General features: G+C 44.4%; 1 protein-coding gene across 2 annotated transcripts in view; it reads right to left on the reverse strand.

Moving 5' to 3' along the window:
* Positions 1-15,555, reverse strand: part of LOC115149722 (low density lipoprotein receptor adapter protein 1) — a 103,773-nt gene that overhangs the window by 12,092 nt on the left and 76,126 nt on the right. For both annotated transcript variants that reach the window (XM_029692659.1, XM_029692622.1), the window contains exons 4-8: positions 9,643-9,757; positions 8,898-8,970; positions 6,992-7,075; positions 6,417-6,538; positions 3,661-3,695 (exon numbers count right to left, since the gene is read on the reverse strand). In XM_029692659.1, the coding sequence (XP_029548519.1) occupies positions 3,661-3,695; positions 6,417-6,538; positions 6,992-7,075; positions 8,898-8,970; positions 9,643-9,757 (429 nt within the window). The remainder of the gene's footprint in view (positions 1-3,660; positions 3,696-6,416; positions 6,539-6,991; positions 7,076-8,897; positions 8,971-9,642; positions 9,758-15,555) is intronic.

A 15,555-nucleotide genomic window follows, 5' to 3' on the forward strand; every position in this document is an offset into this window, starting at 1 on the left:
ATGAGTTCCCTTCCCCCCAAGGAGGTGACCTCTGGATGAGTTCCCTTCCCCCCAAGGAGGTGACCTCTGGATGAGTTCCCTTCCCCCCAAGGAGGTGACCTCTGGATGAGTTCCCTTCCCCCCAAGGAGGTGACCTCTGGATGAGTTCCCTTCCCCTCAAGGAGGTGACCTCTGGATGAGTTCCCTTCCCCTCAAGGAGGTGACCTCTGGATGAGTTCCCTTCCCCCCAAGGAGCCTCAATGACAACATCAAGTAGCCCTTCCTGGCCAAGATGTGCATCAAGTTTGGAAAGGTGGAGGAGATTTTCACCAGCACCAGGGGGGGCTAAGGACATGGTCAAAGACCTGAACAACACCTCTGTCATGGGCAACATCATTCACTCTCAGCTGGACATCAAAAGGTAGGATACGGCTACATGTCTGTGTGGTTTGATTTCCTGAGAGCGTTGGGTTTTGTGAGTGTAGCAAAAAAAACAACTTGTAATTAATATTAAAGCATATAGGTGTTTTATGGAGACATAAATGATCATGATTGTACTCAATATTCCTACATCCCAGGCTCCTCTGGTTCCCCCCAGGAGGGAGGCACACCTTACACCCCTCCCTCCAGGCTCCTCTGGTTCCCCCCAGGAGGGAGGCACACCTTACACCCCTCCCTCCAGGCTCCTCTGGTTCCCCCCAGGAGGGAGGCACACCTTACACCCCTCCCTCCAGGCTCCTCTGGTTCCCCCCAGGAGGGAGGCACACCTTACACCCCTCCCTCCAGGCTCCTCTGGTTCCCCCCAGGAGGGAGGCACACCTTACACCCCTCCCTCCAGGATCCTCTGGTTCCCCCCAGGAGGGAGGCACACCTTACACCCCTCCCTCCAGGCTCCTCTGGTTCCCCCCAGGAGGGAGGCACACCTTACACCCCTCCCTCCAGGCTCCTCTGGTTCCCCCCAGGAGGGAGGCACACCTTACACCCCTCCCTCCAGGCTCCTCTGGTTCCCCCCAGGAGGGAGGCACACCTTACACCCCTCCCTTCAGGCTACGCTGGTTCCCCCCAGGAGGGAGGCACACCTTACACCCCTCCCTCCAGGCTCCTCTGGTTCCCCCCAGGAGGGAGGCACACCTTACACCCCTCCCTCCAGGCTCCTCTGGTTCCCCCCAGGAGGGAGGCACACCTTGCACCCCTCCCTTCAGGCTACGCTGGTTCCCCCCAGGAGGGAGGCACACCTTACACCCCTCCCTCCAGGCTCCTCTGGTTCCCCCCAGGAGGGAGGCACACCTTACACCCCTCCCTTCAGGCTACGCTGGTTCCCCCCAGGAGGGAGGCACACCTTACACCCCTCCCTCCAGGCTCCTCTGGTTCCCCCCAGGAGGGAGGCACACCTTACACCCCTCAGGCTACGCTGTTGCCAGGTCAGTCTTACCAGGTGACCCTGTTGGGGTAATATTTTTTTGTTGTCTTTGGAAGATAATAAAAAAAATACAACAATAAGATGAGGTTGTTGACATGAAAGGCCAGTTAGATTTGAACAATTATTCACATGTGTTGTTCATATAAAAACAACTATATTCATTAGGATCGCAATAATCAATGTGGCAACTTTTGTTTTTATCTAAACAGACTTTCTGTCATTGTGTTTCTTTCAGACATGTTGGATTCAGCACTGGGTTGTTGTTATGCAGTGGCGACCCTCCCCAGGACACGTTGCCTTCCTCTGTCCTCTCCTCCTCAGTTGGGCATACAACGTTTCCCGTTAACCGGAGGACCCCCATTCATCTCCTCAAGGCCCCTGGGGTCGCCCCCACGTACCACCCTACTGACCCCTTCCATCCTAAAAAGCCCCAGCTCTACTCCACATATGCGGTGCCACCCCCTGCACCCATACGAGCAGCCCCCTCCGGCAGACAGGGACAGAGAGAGGAACAGAGGCAGAGACAGGGACAGAGAGAGGAACAGAGGCAGAGAGAGGGACAGAGGCAGAGAGAGGGACAGAGGCAGAGAGAGGGACAGGGACAGAGAGAGGGACAGAGGCAGAGAGAGGTACAGAGGCAGAGAGAGGGACAGGGACAGAGAGAGGGACAGGGACAGAGCGAGGGACAGGGACAGAGCGAGGGACAGAGGCAGAGAGAGGAACAGAGGCAGAGAGAGGGACAGAGGCAGAGAGAGGGACAGAGGCAGAGAGAGGGACAGAGGCAGAGAGAGGGACAGAGCGAGGAACAGAGGCAGAGACAGGGACAGAGCGAGGAACAGAGGCAGAGAGAGGGACAGAGCAAGGAACAGAGGCAGAGAGAGGGACAGAGGCAGAGCGAGGAACAGAGGCAGAGAGAGGGACAGATATTTAGGAGGCCGGTGGGATGACATTGCCAGCAGTAAGATTTCAGTTAAATTTCCAAACAGACAAGGGCTGTAGTTTTCAAATTATAATGTAATTTTCTATTTTCAGACAAAAGAAACAACATATAGTCAGAAATGTACAGAACCCAAAACAACAGGTCAGAAGTTGAACAAGTTAAGACAAGTTTTGTTCTGAATGTATCATTTGAAAGTGAATTTGGATGTTTAGAAAAGGTTTGTATACTAAAGTTATATTTTGTAAACCAGCCTAAAGATTGTTTTAGTGTTGCCTACTGCAGCTGAGGTAGCACATTAGAAATAATATCAGCTTGCATTTTCACCACCTAGCACACACCCCCTTGAAGTGCACGCTGTCAGGAAACCTGAGAGACGCTGTTCCCAGGTAATACTCAACCCTGAATATTCAACCCGATCACGCAGGGTTTCCAGACCCAGTCGTCTGAACACCAACCTGTTAAGTTTCCCAACGTTCACGCAGGCTGTTCCAAAGCCATGTATGTGTTATACGTCATTGGTAACTCCACAAAACTGTTTGTTTACGGGAAAGTGATCTGGAATTTTCAACCCAGAAACGTGTCTTTTCAAAGCAGTCTCAGGTTGGGGCTTAAAAACATGTTAATTGCAGTCATTTAGGTTAAAGAGCCCTGCCTAGACGTAGAGAGAGCCAGGGAAATATACCCTGGACTTATGTACTAGTTTATTTTTTCATAGCTTGTTTAATTTCCATAATTGCTGATACAACTGATCTCAAGTCAGTCCATACACCACTACAACTGATCTCAAGTCAGTCCATACATCACTACAACTGATCTCAAGTCAGTCCATACACCAATACAACTGATCTCAAGTCAGTCCATACATCACTACAACTGATCTCAAGTCAGTCCATACACCACTACAACTGATCTCAAGTCAGTCCATACACCAATACAACTGATCTCAAGTCAGTCCATACACCAATACAACTGATCTCAAGTCAGTCCATACACCACTACAACTGATCTCAAGTCAGTCCATACACCACTACAACTGATCTCAAGTCAGTCCATACACCACTACATTTACAACTGATCTCAAGTCAGTCCATACACCACTACATTTATTTTTATTTTACTCTACCAGCAGTTACTTTATTAAACTATTAGTGGATAGATGTGGACCTTGATAACTTGTTTGTTTGCGGGAAAGTGATCTGGAAATTTCAACCCAGAAACGTGTCTTTTCAAAGCAGTCTCAGGTTGGGGCTTAAAACATGTTAAGAAATTAGATTTAACAGTATTTGAGATACAATAGAATGTAAAACAATTTAAATATTACCTTGAGAATGCATCAGCGAGGCCATCCTCCACGTCCTGCGAATAAAAAAGGAACGAAGAAGACAGCCCCATGAGATAAAATGTACTGTAGTACAGTATGTACTGTATGCATCGAAGATAACCTACAAATCATACGATGACCTCCACGTCCTGTGAATAGAAACAGTACCAAGACAACCCCCTTGACACTGTACACATCAATATGCAGGCCAATATAACCTACAAACTGTAACATTTATCACAAAATATGGTACCAGTATCAATTCTATACACCTCCTCAGTGCACCATATTATGAAATAGCTTCAACCAACATAGCTTCAATCAAATAGCGCAGTGAAGTTTTTTTTATTAAATCGGTGTCCCCCCCCCACGGGACAGTTAAGCTAATGTAGGCTAATGTGATTAGCATGATGTTGTAAGTAACAGGAACATTTCCCAGGACGTAGACATATCTGATATTGGCAGAAAACTTAAATTTTTGTTAATCTAACTGCACTGTCTAATTTACAGTAGCTATTACAGTGAAATAATGCCATGCTATTGTTTGAGGAGAGTGCACAGTTATGAACAGGAAAAGTTATCAATAAACAAATTAGCCACATTTGGGTAGTCTTGAAACAACATTGTGAACTGATACGCAATGGTTCATTGGATCAGTCTAAACCTTTGCACATACACTGCTGCCATCTAGTGGCCAAAATCTGAATTGCACCTGGGCTGGAATAATACATTATGGCCTTTCTCTTGCATTTCAAAGATGATGGTACAAAAAAAACATATATTTTTTTTCTTTTTATTATCTTTTACCAGATCTAATGTGTTATATTCTCTCCTACATTCATTTCACATCACTACAAACCTCAAAGTGTTTACTTTCAAATGGTAGCAAGAATATGCATATCCTTGCTTCAGGTCCTGAGCTACAGGCAGTTAGACTTGGTTATGTCATTTTAGACGAAAATGTTTAAAAAAAAAAGGTCTGATCCTTAAGAGGTTTTAAGTGAATTACCAAGAGCTGCAGAGCAGTATTTCATCTCTACACTTTTTCAATCTCCACTGAGTGTACAAAATTGACCTTGTTCTGAGGGCAAGGGGGGGGGGGGGGGGGTTCCTAACGTTTGATGCACTCAGTGTATATCAATATTTCAAATCAATATTCGTTTGTTAATAATATTGCACTGGTTTGTGACATGCGGTCAAATTTAGAATACTAAAGGAGACATATTTTAGATACATCCTTCGGTAGACTTTTAATAGAGAGAAAGAGAGTGACGAGAGAAACAGAGTGACGAGAGAGGGGAAGACAGAGAGCGACCCAACCAAATCAGGAGAAAACACAAAGATAATTACTTGACACATTGGAAAGAATTTAACAAAAAAACAGTGCAAACTAGAATGCTATTTGGCCCTAAACAGAGAGTACACAGTGGCAGAATACCTGACCACTGTGACTGACCCAAACTTAAGGAAAGCTTTGACTATGTACAGACTCAGTGAGCATAGCCTTGCTGCCGTAGGCAGACCTGGCTCTCAAGAGAAGACAGGCTATGTGCACACTGCCCACAAAATGAGGTGGAAACTGAGCTGCACTTCTTAACCTCCTGTCAAATGTATGCCCATATTTGAGACACATATTTCCCTCAGATTACACAGATCCACAAATAATTTGAAAACAAATCCATTCTTGATTAACTCCCATATCTATTGGGTTTAATACCACAGTGTGCCATCACAGCAGCAAGATTTGTGACCTGCTGCCACAAGAAAAGGGCAACCAGTGAAGAACAAACACCTTTATAAATACAACCCATATTTATGTTTATTTATTTTCCCTTTTGTACTTTAACTATTTTCACATCGTTACAACACTGTATATATAGATAATGACATATTTCACTTGCTTTGTCAATGTAAACATATGTTTCCCATGCCAATAAAGCCCCTTAAATGTAATTGAGAGAGAGAGACTTTATAATGTAGTTGACAGACTAGTTGATGAGATGTGGTTACTCTCAACTAGTCTCCCAGTGAGGACAGGTATCAGATGAAGTGGAGTATTTAACATTCAAAAGGGAAACGCTTCCACCTAGTGGCCAGTATATGTCAACACAGCTGCATAACAAGTAACCGCTCGTGTTTGGAGTAACTAGAACATTCAACTAACCACTGATCCAGGGTCAGCTATCATAACTTGATGTTAAGTTTAGGATTTGTGAACCATAAACTAGTATTTAGGGGTGACCTCTACACCATAATAACATATATAGTATATGGCCGTTTCGAAAACGGCCATACTCTTGCACTACAGAGTTTTAAAGCCTGTAGTAGAGAAGACTATCCACCTCTATTATAATCGAGGCCATGTCTAATGGGGACAGGGGCGGACTGGCCATCTGGCATTTCTGGCATGTGCCAGATGGGCTGGTACATTTGAAGCCTAGTGGGCCTGTATAACTTGGGTTTGTTGTGCAAAATGATCATTATCTGGTTAATAATTAGGGGCCGGTGTATTAGAAATGCCATGGCCGATATTTGGTCCCAGTCCGCTGCAGAATGGGGTTCATGTCATTATCATCCGTTATCTCTAAACAATATTCTGGAACAGTCACAGTTTATCCTCCGTTATCTCTAAACAATATCCTTGAACAGTCCAAATTTATCCTCAGAAGAGAAGAAATACTGTTTGAGTCACATTAGGTGTGATAATGAGAATGGCTAGACCAATCAGAGGCCTGGAACCCAAGGTCGTGACCTACCCAGGAGTCGTGTTTGATTGGTCGTTTCCGGGTGGGTTTGTTGCGGGGCGAGCTGAACGACATGGAGAAGAATGGCCGTCTCAGTTTCTCTTCCTTCTCCAGGGGCTGGTGCCTCTCTGAGTCTGAGAGAAAAAGAGACAGAGGGGGAAGGAGCAAGGGAGGGAGGTTGGAGGAGAGAAAGAGAGAGAGAGAGAGAGAGAGGCTCATCTTTTGTTGTTTCTATGACCCTGCGTCACAGGACAGAGTAGATCAATGAAAGCCCATGGGACATGGCCATCACAGCACTAGAATTTTAATGACCTGAAACTTTCGACTGTAGTGATCAGGCCAGGTCCCCGAGGCTTTACTGCACCACTTTAGCAGAATCTCAAGCTGTCTCCCCTGAAGCCATGAGCACTGGGAGGAGAGTGGAGCAGAGAGTAGCTAAGTGACTAACCTCAAGCGCACTGAGTGTGTCTTATGGAAGGGGTCTACATCTGCAGACTCCCTGCCGTGCTAGAGTTGAGCAGCAAAAAAGGCTTTAGTAACAACAGCTGTCAAGGTCATACAGCAAGAGTACCAGGAAGTTGACCTACCTGAGACACAGTGTGTGTTTGTCGTCTCTGTCTGTCCATCGCTGACAGAACATGAGCAGCACGTCCTGGCCTTCTTACTTTTATCTGAGGACAGAGAGGAGAAGTGAAGAGAAGAGTCTGACCTTAAAGGGGAAGAATCTCTGCACACGTAGATCAACAGCATTAACAGCATGAATGATCTAACGTCCTGAGCAACGGTTAATAGTTAGTACTCACCTTCCTGATTTATTTTTGGAGTTAGTACTCACCTTCCTGATTTACTGTTGGAGTTAGTACTCACCTTCCTGATTTACTGTTGGAGTTAGTACTCACCTTCCTGATTTACTGTTGGAGTTAGTACTCACCTTCCTGATTTACTGTTGGAGTTAGGACTCACCTTCCTGATTTACTGTTGGAGTTAGTACTCACCTTCCTGATTTACCATTAGAGTTAGTACTCACCTTCCTGATTTACCATTAGAGTTAGTACTCACCTTCCTGATTTACCGTTAGAGTTAGTACTCACCTTCCTGATTTACTGTTGGAGTTAGTACTCACCTTCCTGATTTACTGTTGGAGTTAGTACTCACCTTCCTGATTTACTGTTGGAGTTAGTACTCACCTTCCTGATTTACTGTTGGAGTTAGGACTCACCTTCCTGATTTACTGTTGGAGTTAGTACTCACCTTCCTGATTTACTGTTGGAGTTAGTACTCACCTTCCTGATTTACTGTTGGAGTTAGTACTCACCTTCCTGATTTACTGTTGGAGTTAGTACTCACCTTCCTGATTTACTGTTGGAGTTAGGACTCACCTTCCTGATTTACTGTTGGAGTTAGTACTCACCTTCCTGATTTACCATTAGAGTTAGTACTCACCTTCCTGATTTACCATTAGAGTTAGTACTCACCTTCCTGATTTACTGTTGGAGTTAGTACTCACCTTCCTGATTTACTGTTGGAGTTAGTACTCACCTTCCTGATTTACTGTTGAGTAGTTACCACTCCTGATTCTGTTGGAGTTAGTACTCACCTTCCTGATTTACTGTTGGAGTTAGGACTCACCTTCCTGATTTACTGTTGGAGTTAGTACTCACCTTCCTGATTTACTGTTGGAGTTAGTACTCACCTTCCTGATTTACTGTTGGAGTTAGTACTCACCTTCCTGATTTACTGTTGGAGTTAGTACTCACCTTCCTGATTTACTGTTGGAGTTAGGACTCACCTTCCTGATTTACTGTTGGAGTTAGTACTCACCTTCCTGATTTACCATTAGAGTTAGTACTCACCTTCCTGATTTACTGTTGGAGTTAGTACTCACCTTCCTGATTTACTGTTGGAGTTAGTACTCACCTTCCTGATTTACCATTAGAGTTAGTACTCACCTTCCTGATTTACTGTTGGAGTTAGTACTCACCTTCCTGATTTACTGTTGGAGTTAGTACTCACCTTCCTGATTTACTGTTGGAGTTAGTACTCACCTTCCTGATTTACTGTTGGAGTTAGTACTCACCTTCCTGATTTACTGTTGGAGTTAGGACTCACCTTCCTGATTTACTGTTGGAGTTAGTACTCACCTTCCTGATTTACCATTAGAGTTAGTACTCACCTTCCTGATTTACTGTTGGAGTTAGTACTCACCTTCCTGATTTACTGTTGGAGTTAGGACCTACCTTCCTGATTTACTGTTGGAGTTAGTACTCACCTTCCTGATTTACCATTAGAGTTAGTACTCACCTTCCTGATTTACTGTTGGAGTTAGTACTCACCTTCCTGATTTACTGTTGGAGTTAGTACTCACCTTCCTGATTTACTGTTGGAGTTAGTACTCACCTTCCTGATTTACTGTTGGAGTTAGTACTCACCTTCCTGATTTACTGTTGGAGTTAGTACTCACCTTCCTGATTTACTGTTGGAGTTAGTACTCACCTTCCTGAGCAATCTCCCACAGGTCCAGAGCTACTTTGAAGGCCTGGGCTACTGTTAGCGTCACAGCCTGGGCCTGTCAATGACAGAACACAGAACCTCAGAGAATAACGCACTCTGATCGGCGACATCTTCAAAGAACCTCAGGGAATGATACATGGCTCTGAACTATATCTTCAGAGTGATGTCTACCACAGTTAAACTGGTCCTGATTCAGAGTGATGTCTACCATAGTTCAGAGTGATGTCTATCATAGTTCAGAGTGATGTCTATCATAGTTCAGAGTGATGTCTACCATAGGTTAAACTGGTCCTGATTCAGAGTGATGTCTACCATAGTTAAACTGGTCCTGATTCAGAGTGATGTCTACCATAGTTCAGAGTGATGTCTACCATAGGTTAAACTGGTCCTGATTCAGAGTGATGTCTAACATAGTTAAACTGGCCCTTACTGTTAAGAGTTTAAGCAAATATACAGTAAACATGATCATACATGCACTACCCATTGTTACCACAAGACGGAGCCACACATCAGCTTTTACACTGCAGTCTGCGTCTAAAGAGAGTAAGTTTGGTCTTCTATTGAAAAACCTGGTGTCTTATGAAGTCAGGCGAATAAAACTTCTTCATTTATTCAAGGTTTTATTTGTGATATTCAGTGTCTGGTATCATTACTATCAAACAGGACTATTAAACGATAACAGTAAGATACGAGTGTCTTTTCAAAATGAAAACTGTTGCTCACTTACGATCTTCTTCTTGTGGCAGAGGAAAGCGTGGCACTCAAGTGTCTCGTTGAACTGACTCTGGGAAACGTAGGCAAACACCTTGTCCTGAGTTTTATCTGCTGTGCAGTAAGAGATTCTGCAGGAGGAGAGAAAAATACAACTCCCATCAACCAAAGGGGTCTAGTGTATGGAAAAAAACAACTCCCATCAACCAATGAGGGTCTAGGATATGGAAGAACATGACAGAAAACATACCACAAACTTCACTTCACTGTCAAATAAAACCTCACTTCAATGTCAAAATAAAACCTGACTTCGTAAACACTCCCTGGATGAATCACAGCCTCCCGAGTGAAGCAGCGGTCTAAGGAACAGCCTCGTGTTCGATGTGTCACATCCGGCCGTGACCGGGAGACCCATGAGGCGGCGCACAATTGGCCCAGCGTCTTCCGGGTTAGGGGAGAGATTTCCTTGTCTCGTTGTGCTATAGGGACTCCTTGTGGTGGGCCGTGCGCCTGCAAGCTGACACCGGTCATCAGTTGGACGGTGTTTCCTCTGACACGTTGTTGCGGCTGGCTTCCGGGTTAAGCGAGCAGTGTGTCAAGAAGCTGTGCGGCCTGTCAGGGTCGCGTTTCGGAGGACGCATGGCCTCTTCTGAATCCGTAGTGGAGTTGCAGCGATGAGACAAGACTGTAACTACCAAAGGGGTAAATATTGTATTTTTTTATGGAGTGATGAATCACGTTTCACCATCTGGCAGTCCAATAGACAAATCTGGGTTTGGCGGATGCCAGGAGAACGCTACCTGCCCCAATGCATAGTGCCAACTGTAAAGTTTGGTGGAGGAGGAATAATGGTCTGGGGCTGTTTTTCATGGTTCGGGCCCCTTAGTCCCAGTGAAGGGAAATCTTAATGCTACAGCATACAATGACATTCTAGATGATTCTGACTCTGTGGCAACAGTTGGGGAAGGCCCTTTCTTGTTTCAGCATGACAATGCCCCCGTGGACAAAGCGAGATCCATACAGAAATGGTTTGTCAAGATTGGTGTGGAAGAACTTGACTGGCCTGCACAGAGCCCTGACCTCAACCCCATCGAACACCTTTGGGATGAATTGGAACACAGACTGTGAGCCAGGCCTAATCACCCAACATCAGTGCCCGACCTCACTAATGCTCGTGGCTGAATGGAAGCAAGTCCCCGTAGCAATTTTTTTATTTAACCTTTATTTAACTAGGCAAGTCAGTTAAGAACAAATTCTTATTTTCAATGATGGCCTAGGAACAGCGGGTTAACTGCCTTGTTCAGGTGCAAAATTACAGATTTTTACCTTGTCAGCTCAAGGATTCGATCTTGCAACCTTTCGCTTACAAGTCCAACGCTCTAACCACTAGGCTACCTGCCGCCCCAATGTTCCAACATCTAGCGGAAAGCCTTCCCAGAAAAGTGGAGGCTGTTATAGCAGCAAAGGGGGGACCAACTCCATATTAATGCTCATGATTTTGGAATGAGCAGGTGTCCACATACTTTTGGTCATGAAGTGTATGTTGCCCATGCCAATAAAGCCCCTTTGAATTTAATTGAATAGAGAGAAATATATAGAGAAATACAGCGAGAGAGAAATACAGCGAGAGAGAGAGAGAGAGAGAGAGAGAGAAAGACAGAGAGAGAGAGAGTGAGAGAGAAAGACAGAGAGAGACAGAGAGAGAGAGAGACAGAAAGAGAGTGAGAGAGAGTGAGAGAGAAAGACAGAGAGTGAGAGAGACAGAGAGAGAGAGACAGAAAGAGAGTGAGAGAGAGTGAGAGAGAAAGACAGAGAGTGAGAGAGAAAGACAGAGAGTGAGAGAGAAAGACAGAGAGTGAGAGACAGAGAGAGAATATGATGATAGTTTTATACTCATAACTCCACTCTGCTCTTCCCAACCTGTTGCATATGCATGAGCAGCAGGCCAATCACAGCAGGGTGTGAGGGGAAAACATGAATATTCATTAGGTAATATATATATCACAGATGGGCCAAAGAGACTGTGTCCCAAACCCCTACGGACCCTAGTCAAAAGTAGTGCACTATATCTAAAGGCATAGGGTCCCATTTGGGATACAGCAGGAACATTGAAGACAGAGCAGAGCAGAAACGAACTGAGCACATCAGCTTTATGGTCTTAAAAAAAATAAAAACTCTTTACGGAATCTTAAGCTGTCTTGTCAAAGATGTAAAACCTCTGAACAGACTTAGAAAGAAATTCATTACCAAGGGGCCATAGGTATCAATCTCTCAGAGGAGGAGCGCTGATCTAGGATCAGATTCTATCTGTCCATGTAATATTTTTTAACGGTGATCTAAAAGACAAAACTGGTCCTATATCAGCACTCCTACTCAATCTACGTACCTCTCTATTAAAACACAATGTCACAACGCAAATGAGAACCAAGCGAGAACGTCTGGAAATGTTTCTTGTTATCTACGTAACAATCATCCCAGTTTCAACAACAGCCAATGAAAGGAAAAGGAAACAGAGAGTTTTGATGTTCAAAACGTAACGTTATGACTATAACTACTGTTCCCTGAAGGAGGGAAACCAGGTACAACACACTATGTTCAAAACGAAACATTATGACTATAACTACTGTTCCCTGAAGGAGGGAAACCAGGTACAACACACTATGTTCAAAACGAAACATTATGACTATAACTACTGTTCCCTGAAGGAGGGAAACCAGGTACAACACACTATGTTCAAAACGTAACATTATGACTATAACTACTGTTCCCTGAAGGAGGGAAACCAGATACAACACACTATGTTCAAAACGTAACGTTATGACTATAACTACTGTTCCCTGAAGGAGGGAAACGCAGTACAACACACTATGTTCAAAACGTAACATTATGACTATAACTACTGTTCCCTGAAGGAGGGAAACCAGATACAACACACTATGTTCAAAACGTAACATTATGACTATAACTACTGTTCCCTGAAGGAGGGAAACGGGGTACAACACACTATGTTCAAAACCTAACATTATGACTATAACTACTGTTCCCTGAAGGAGGGAAACCAGGTACAACACACACTGTTCAAAACGAAACATTATGACTATAACTACTGTTCCCTGAAGGAGGGAAACCAGGTACAACACACTATGTTCAAAACGTAACGTTATGACTATAACTACTGTTCCCTGAAGGAGGGAAACGCGGTACAACACACTATGGGGAGTTGAACTCTCGCAACTTTGGTTGAAGGATCTACAATCACGCCTGAAATACAAATGAAATCCACTCCTCACTGGAAGCCCCGCATCAACAATAGCCCCCACGGGAGCAACTTTCATCACAGAAGCCATCATCTCAGTAAGTGTGGGCACTGTTGAAAAGGCACTGTATGTCCCACCCTGGACACCCTCCATGGAGATGCAATACGAGAGTGAGTAACGGAATGCTCTGCTACCGAAGTCAGATAGCTCTTTTTCTGGTTTCTTATGAAGCCTAGAGACTGAATACGGGACAGTAGGATGGATGTGTGAAACACCGCATGGCCCCTCGACTCCGCCGCCACCAGCCAATCGGCTGTAATAGCTGGCGGCTCCCGAGAGTTGTAAACTCTGAGGTGCTTGGTGAGGTCACGTATGTCTAAAATGGGATGCAAAGTCCCGGCCCTTTTCGGAACCAAGAAATACCGGCTGTACCAGCCATCCTGGATCTTCAACATAGGAACCACTCAGATTGCCTGTTTCTGGAAACAGGAGGATATTTCCTCCCTCAAAACTGGCACTGAGGCCTCTGGAACAAAACAAAATCAAATCTAATTTTACTCTTGTCACATGCGCCGAATACAACAGATGTAGACCTTACCATGAAATACTTACTTACAAGCTTATACAGCCCGTTTAAAGCAGTTTTAGTGCCAGCATTGGTTTGTGGTGATAAATAGACGGCTACAAAAAAATATAGATAAACTCTTTGTAGATAGTGACGTCTACAGCTTATCATGAGGTACTCTACCTCAGGCAAGCAATACCTCAAGACTACGTTAATATTAGACATTGCGCACCAGCTGTTATTGACAAATAGATACACACCCCCACTCCTCGTCTTACAAGACATAGCTGTTCTGTCCTGCTGATGCACGTGTCGTCGTTCAGCCACGACTTGGTGAAACATAAGATATTACAGTTTTTAACGTCCCATTGGTAGTATAGTCTTGAATGGAGCTCATCCAGTTTATTCTCCAGTGATTGCACGTTGGCCAATAGAACGGATGGTAGAGGCGGGTTACTAACTCGCCGACAAATTCTCACAAGGCACCCTGATCTCTGCCCCCTGTATTTCCTTATTTTCTTCATGTGAATGATAGGGATTTGGGCCTTGTCTGGGAGCAACATTATCTCCTTCCTGTTTGACTCATTAAAGAAAAAAATCTTTGCCCAGTTCGAGGTGAGTAATCACTGTTCTGATATCCAGTAGCTCTTTTCGGTCATAAGAGACGGTAGCATCAACATTATGTACAAAATAAGCTGCAAACAATGCAAAACCACTTTACAAAATAAAATGCATAATTATTCCCATACCATTACTGCAGAGAATCAGACAAATTATGCTACCCTCTGCCTATTGGCTACATAGCTTATTCAAGCTTGTCTCAATTTATTTTTTATGAAAAAAATGTTATTTAACCTTTATTTAACTAGGCAAGTCATTTAAGAACACATTCTTATTTACAATGACGGCCTACCCCGGCCAAACACGGACGACGCTGGGCCAATTGTGGGACGCCCTATGGGACTCCCAATCCCGGCCGGATGTGATATAGCCTGGATTCTAACCAGGGACTGTAGTGACGCCTCTTGCACTGAGATGCAGTGCCTTAGACCACTGCGCCACTCAAAATACAACACTGCCCCTTTAAGACAAAAAAAAGCTCTTTACCTGACTCGCTTTTCAAAGATGTCTAGAAATGTACACGTTTTGTTCTCTTGTAGGAAGCAATCACTCTCCTATTGCTGACTATGATATATAACTGGGCTAATAACTTACTAACTAGCAAAGGATATGAACAAAATGTGAGCACGTGGCTACATGTAGCCTTCGCTTTGATCTCAAAACAAGTGCAAACAAGCGCATCTGCTTATGCTGTAAAAACAGTCCAATTGAAAGTGAATGGCATAGATCCATATATGGCAATGGTCTATTTGCATATAGGCTTACTGCAGCGCTGATTGGTTACGGTACACCGGTCTGTGTAGAGTATGGCGTTGAGTCATGCCTGTCAATGCAATAGAATCCTACTCCGATGCGTTCTGCCTACAAACAAATTCTCATAGTTAATTATGCATACTAAGTCTTACATGGTTTGTTTCGGTATGTTGCATTGAAACTGTGTCTAATACTGCCGTTTGATTCGATCACAGTTGCCACAGTAAAGGGAAACGTTGATAGTGTTAACTAACAGGGGAAAACTCTAGAAAGTTCAATCTCGTGCTTCTCTGCCCGAGTTGATATTTAGCTTAGGAGGGAACATCGGTCATAGTTACTGATGACAAAGCGCCTTGTAACCTAGCTGGGAATGGGACAGCTCTGAAAAACTGAGCCCTGCTGCGGTAACAGACATGGGTGACTTTAGTCTTCCCTGTGGCTCAGTTGGTAGAGCATGGTGTTTGCAACGCCAGGGTTGTGGGTTCGATTCCCACAGGGGACCAGTACAAAAAAAATGCATGAAATGAAATGTATGCATTCACTACTGTAAGTCGCTCTGGATAAGAGCGTCTGCTAAATGACTAAAATGTAAATGTAATCTAATTCCAGCTCATTTCGAGGTTCATATGAACCACAGAGACTGTGTGTTGGATAATAGCATGGTTGTGTCCAACCCTGCTCGTTCCCTCGACTCCGATACTAACCACCAATAGCCTACAGGGCCCATAACCTG

The sequence above is a fragment of the Salmo trutta genome, chromosome 1 (assembly GCF_901001165.1).
Source record: "Salmo trutta chromosome 1, fSalTru1.1, whole genome shotgun sequence".
Lineage (NCBI taxonomy): Eukaryota > Metazoa > Chordata > Actinopteri > Salmoniformes > Salmonidae > Salmo > Salmo trutta.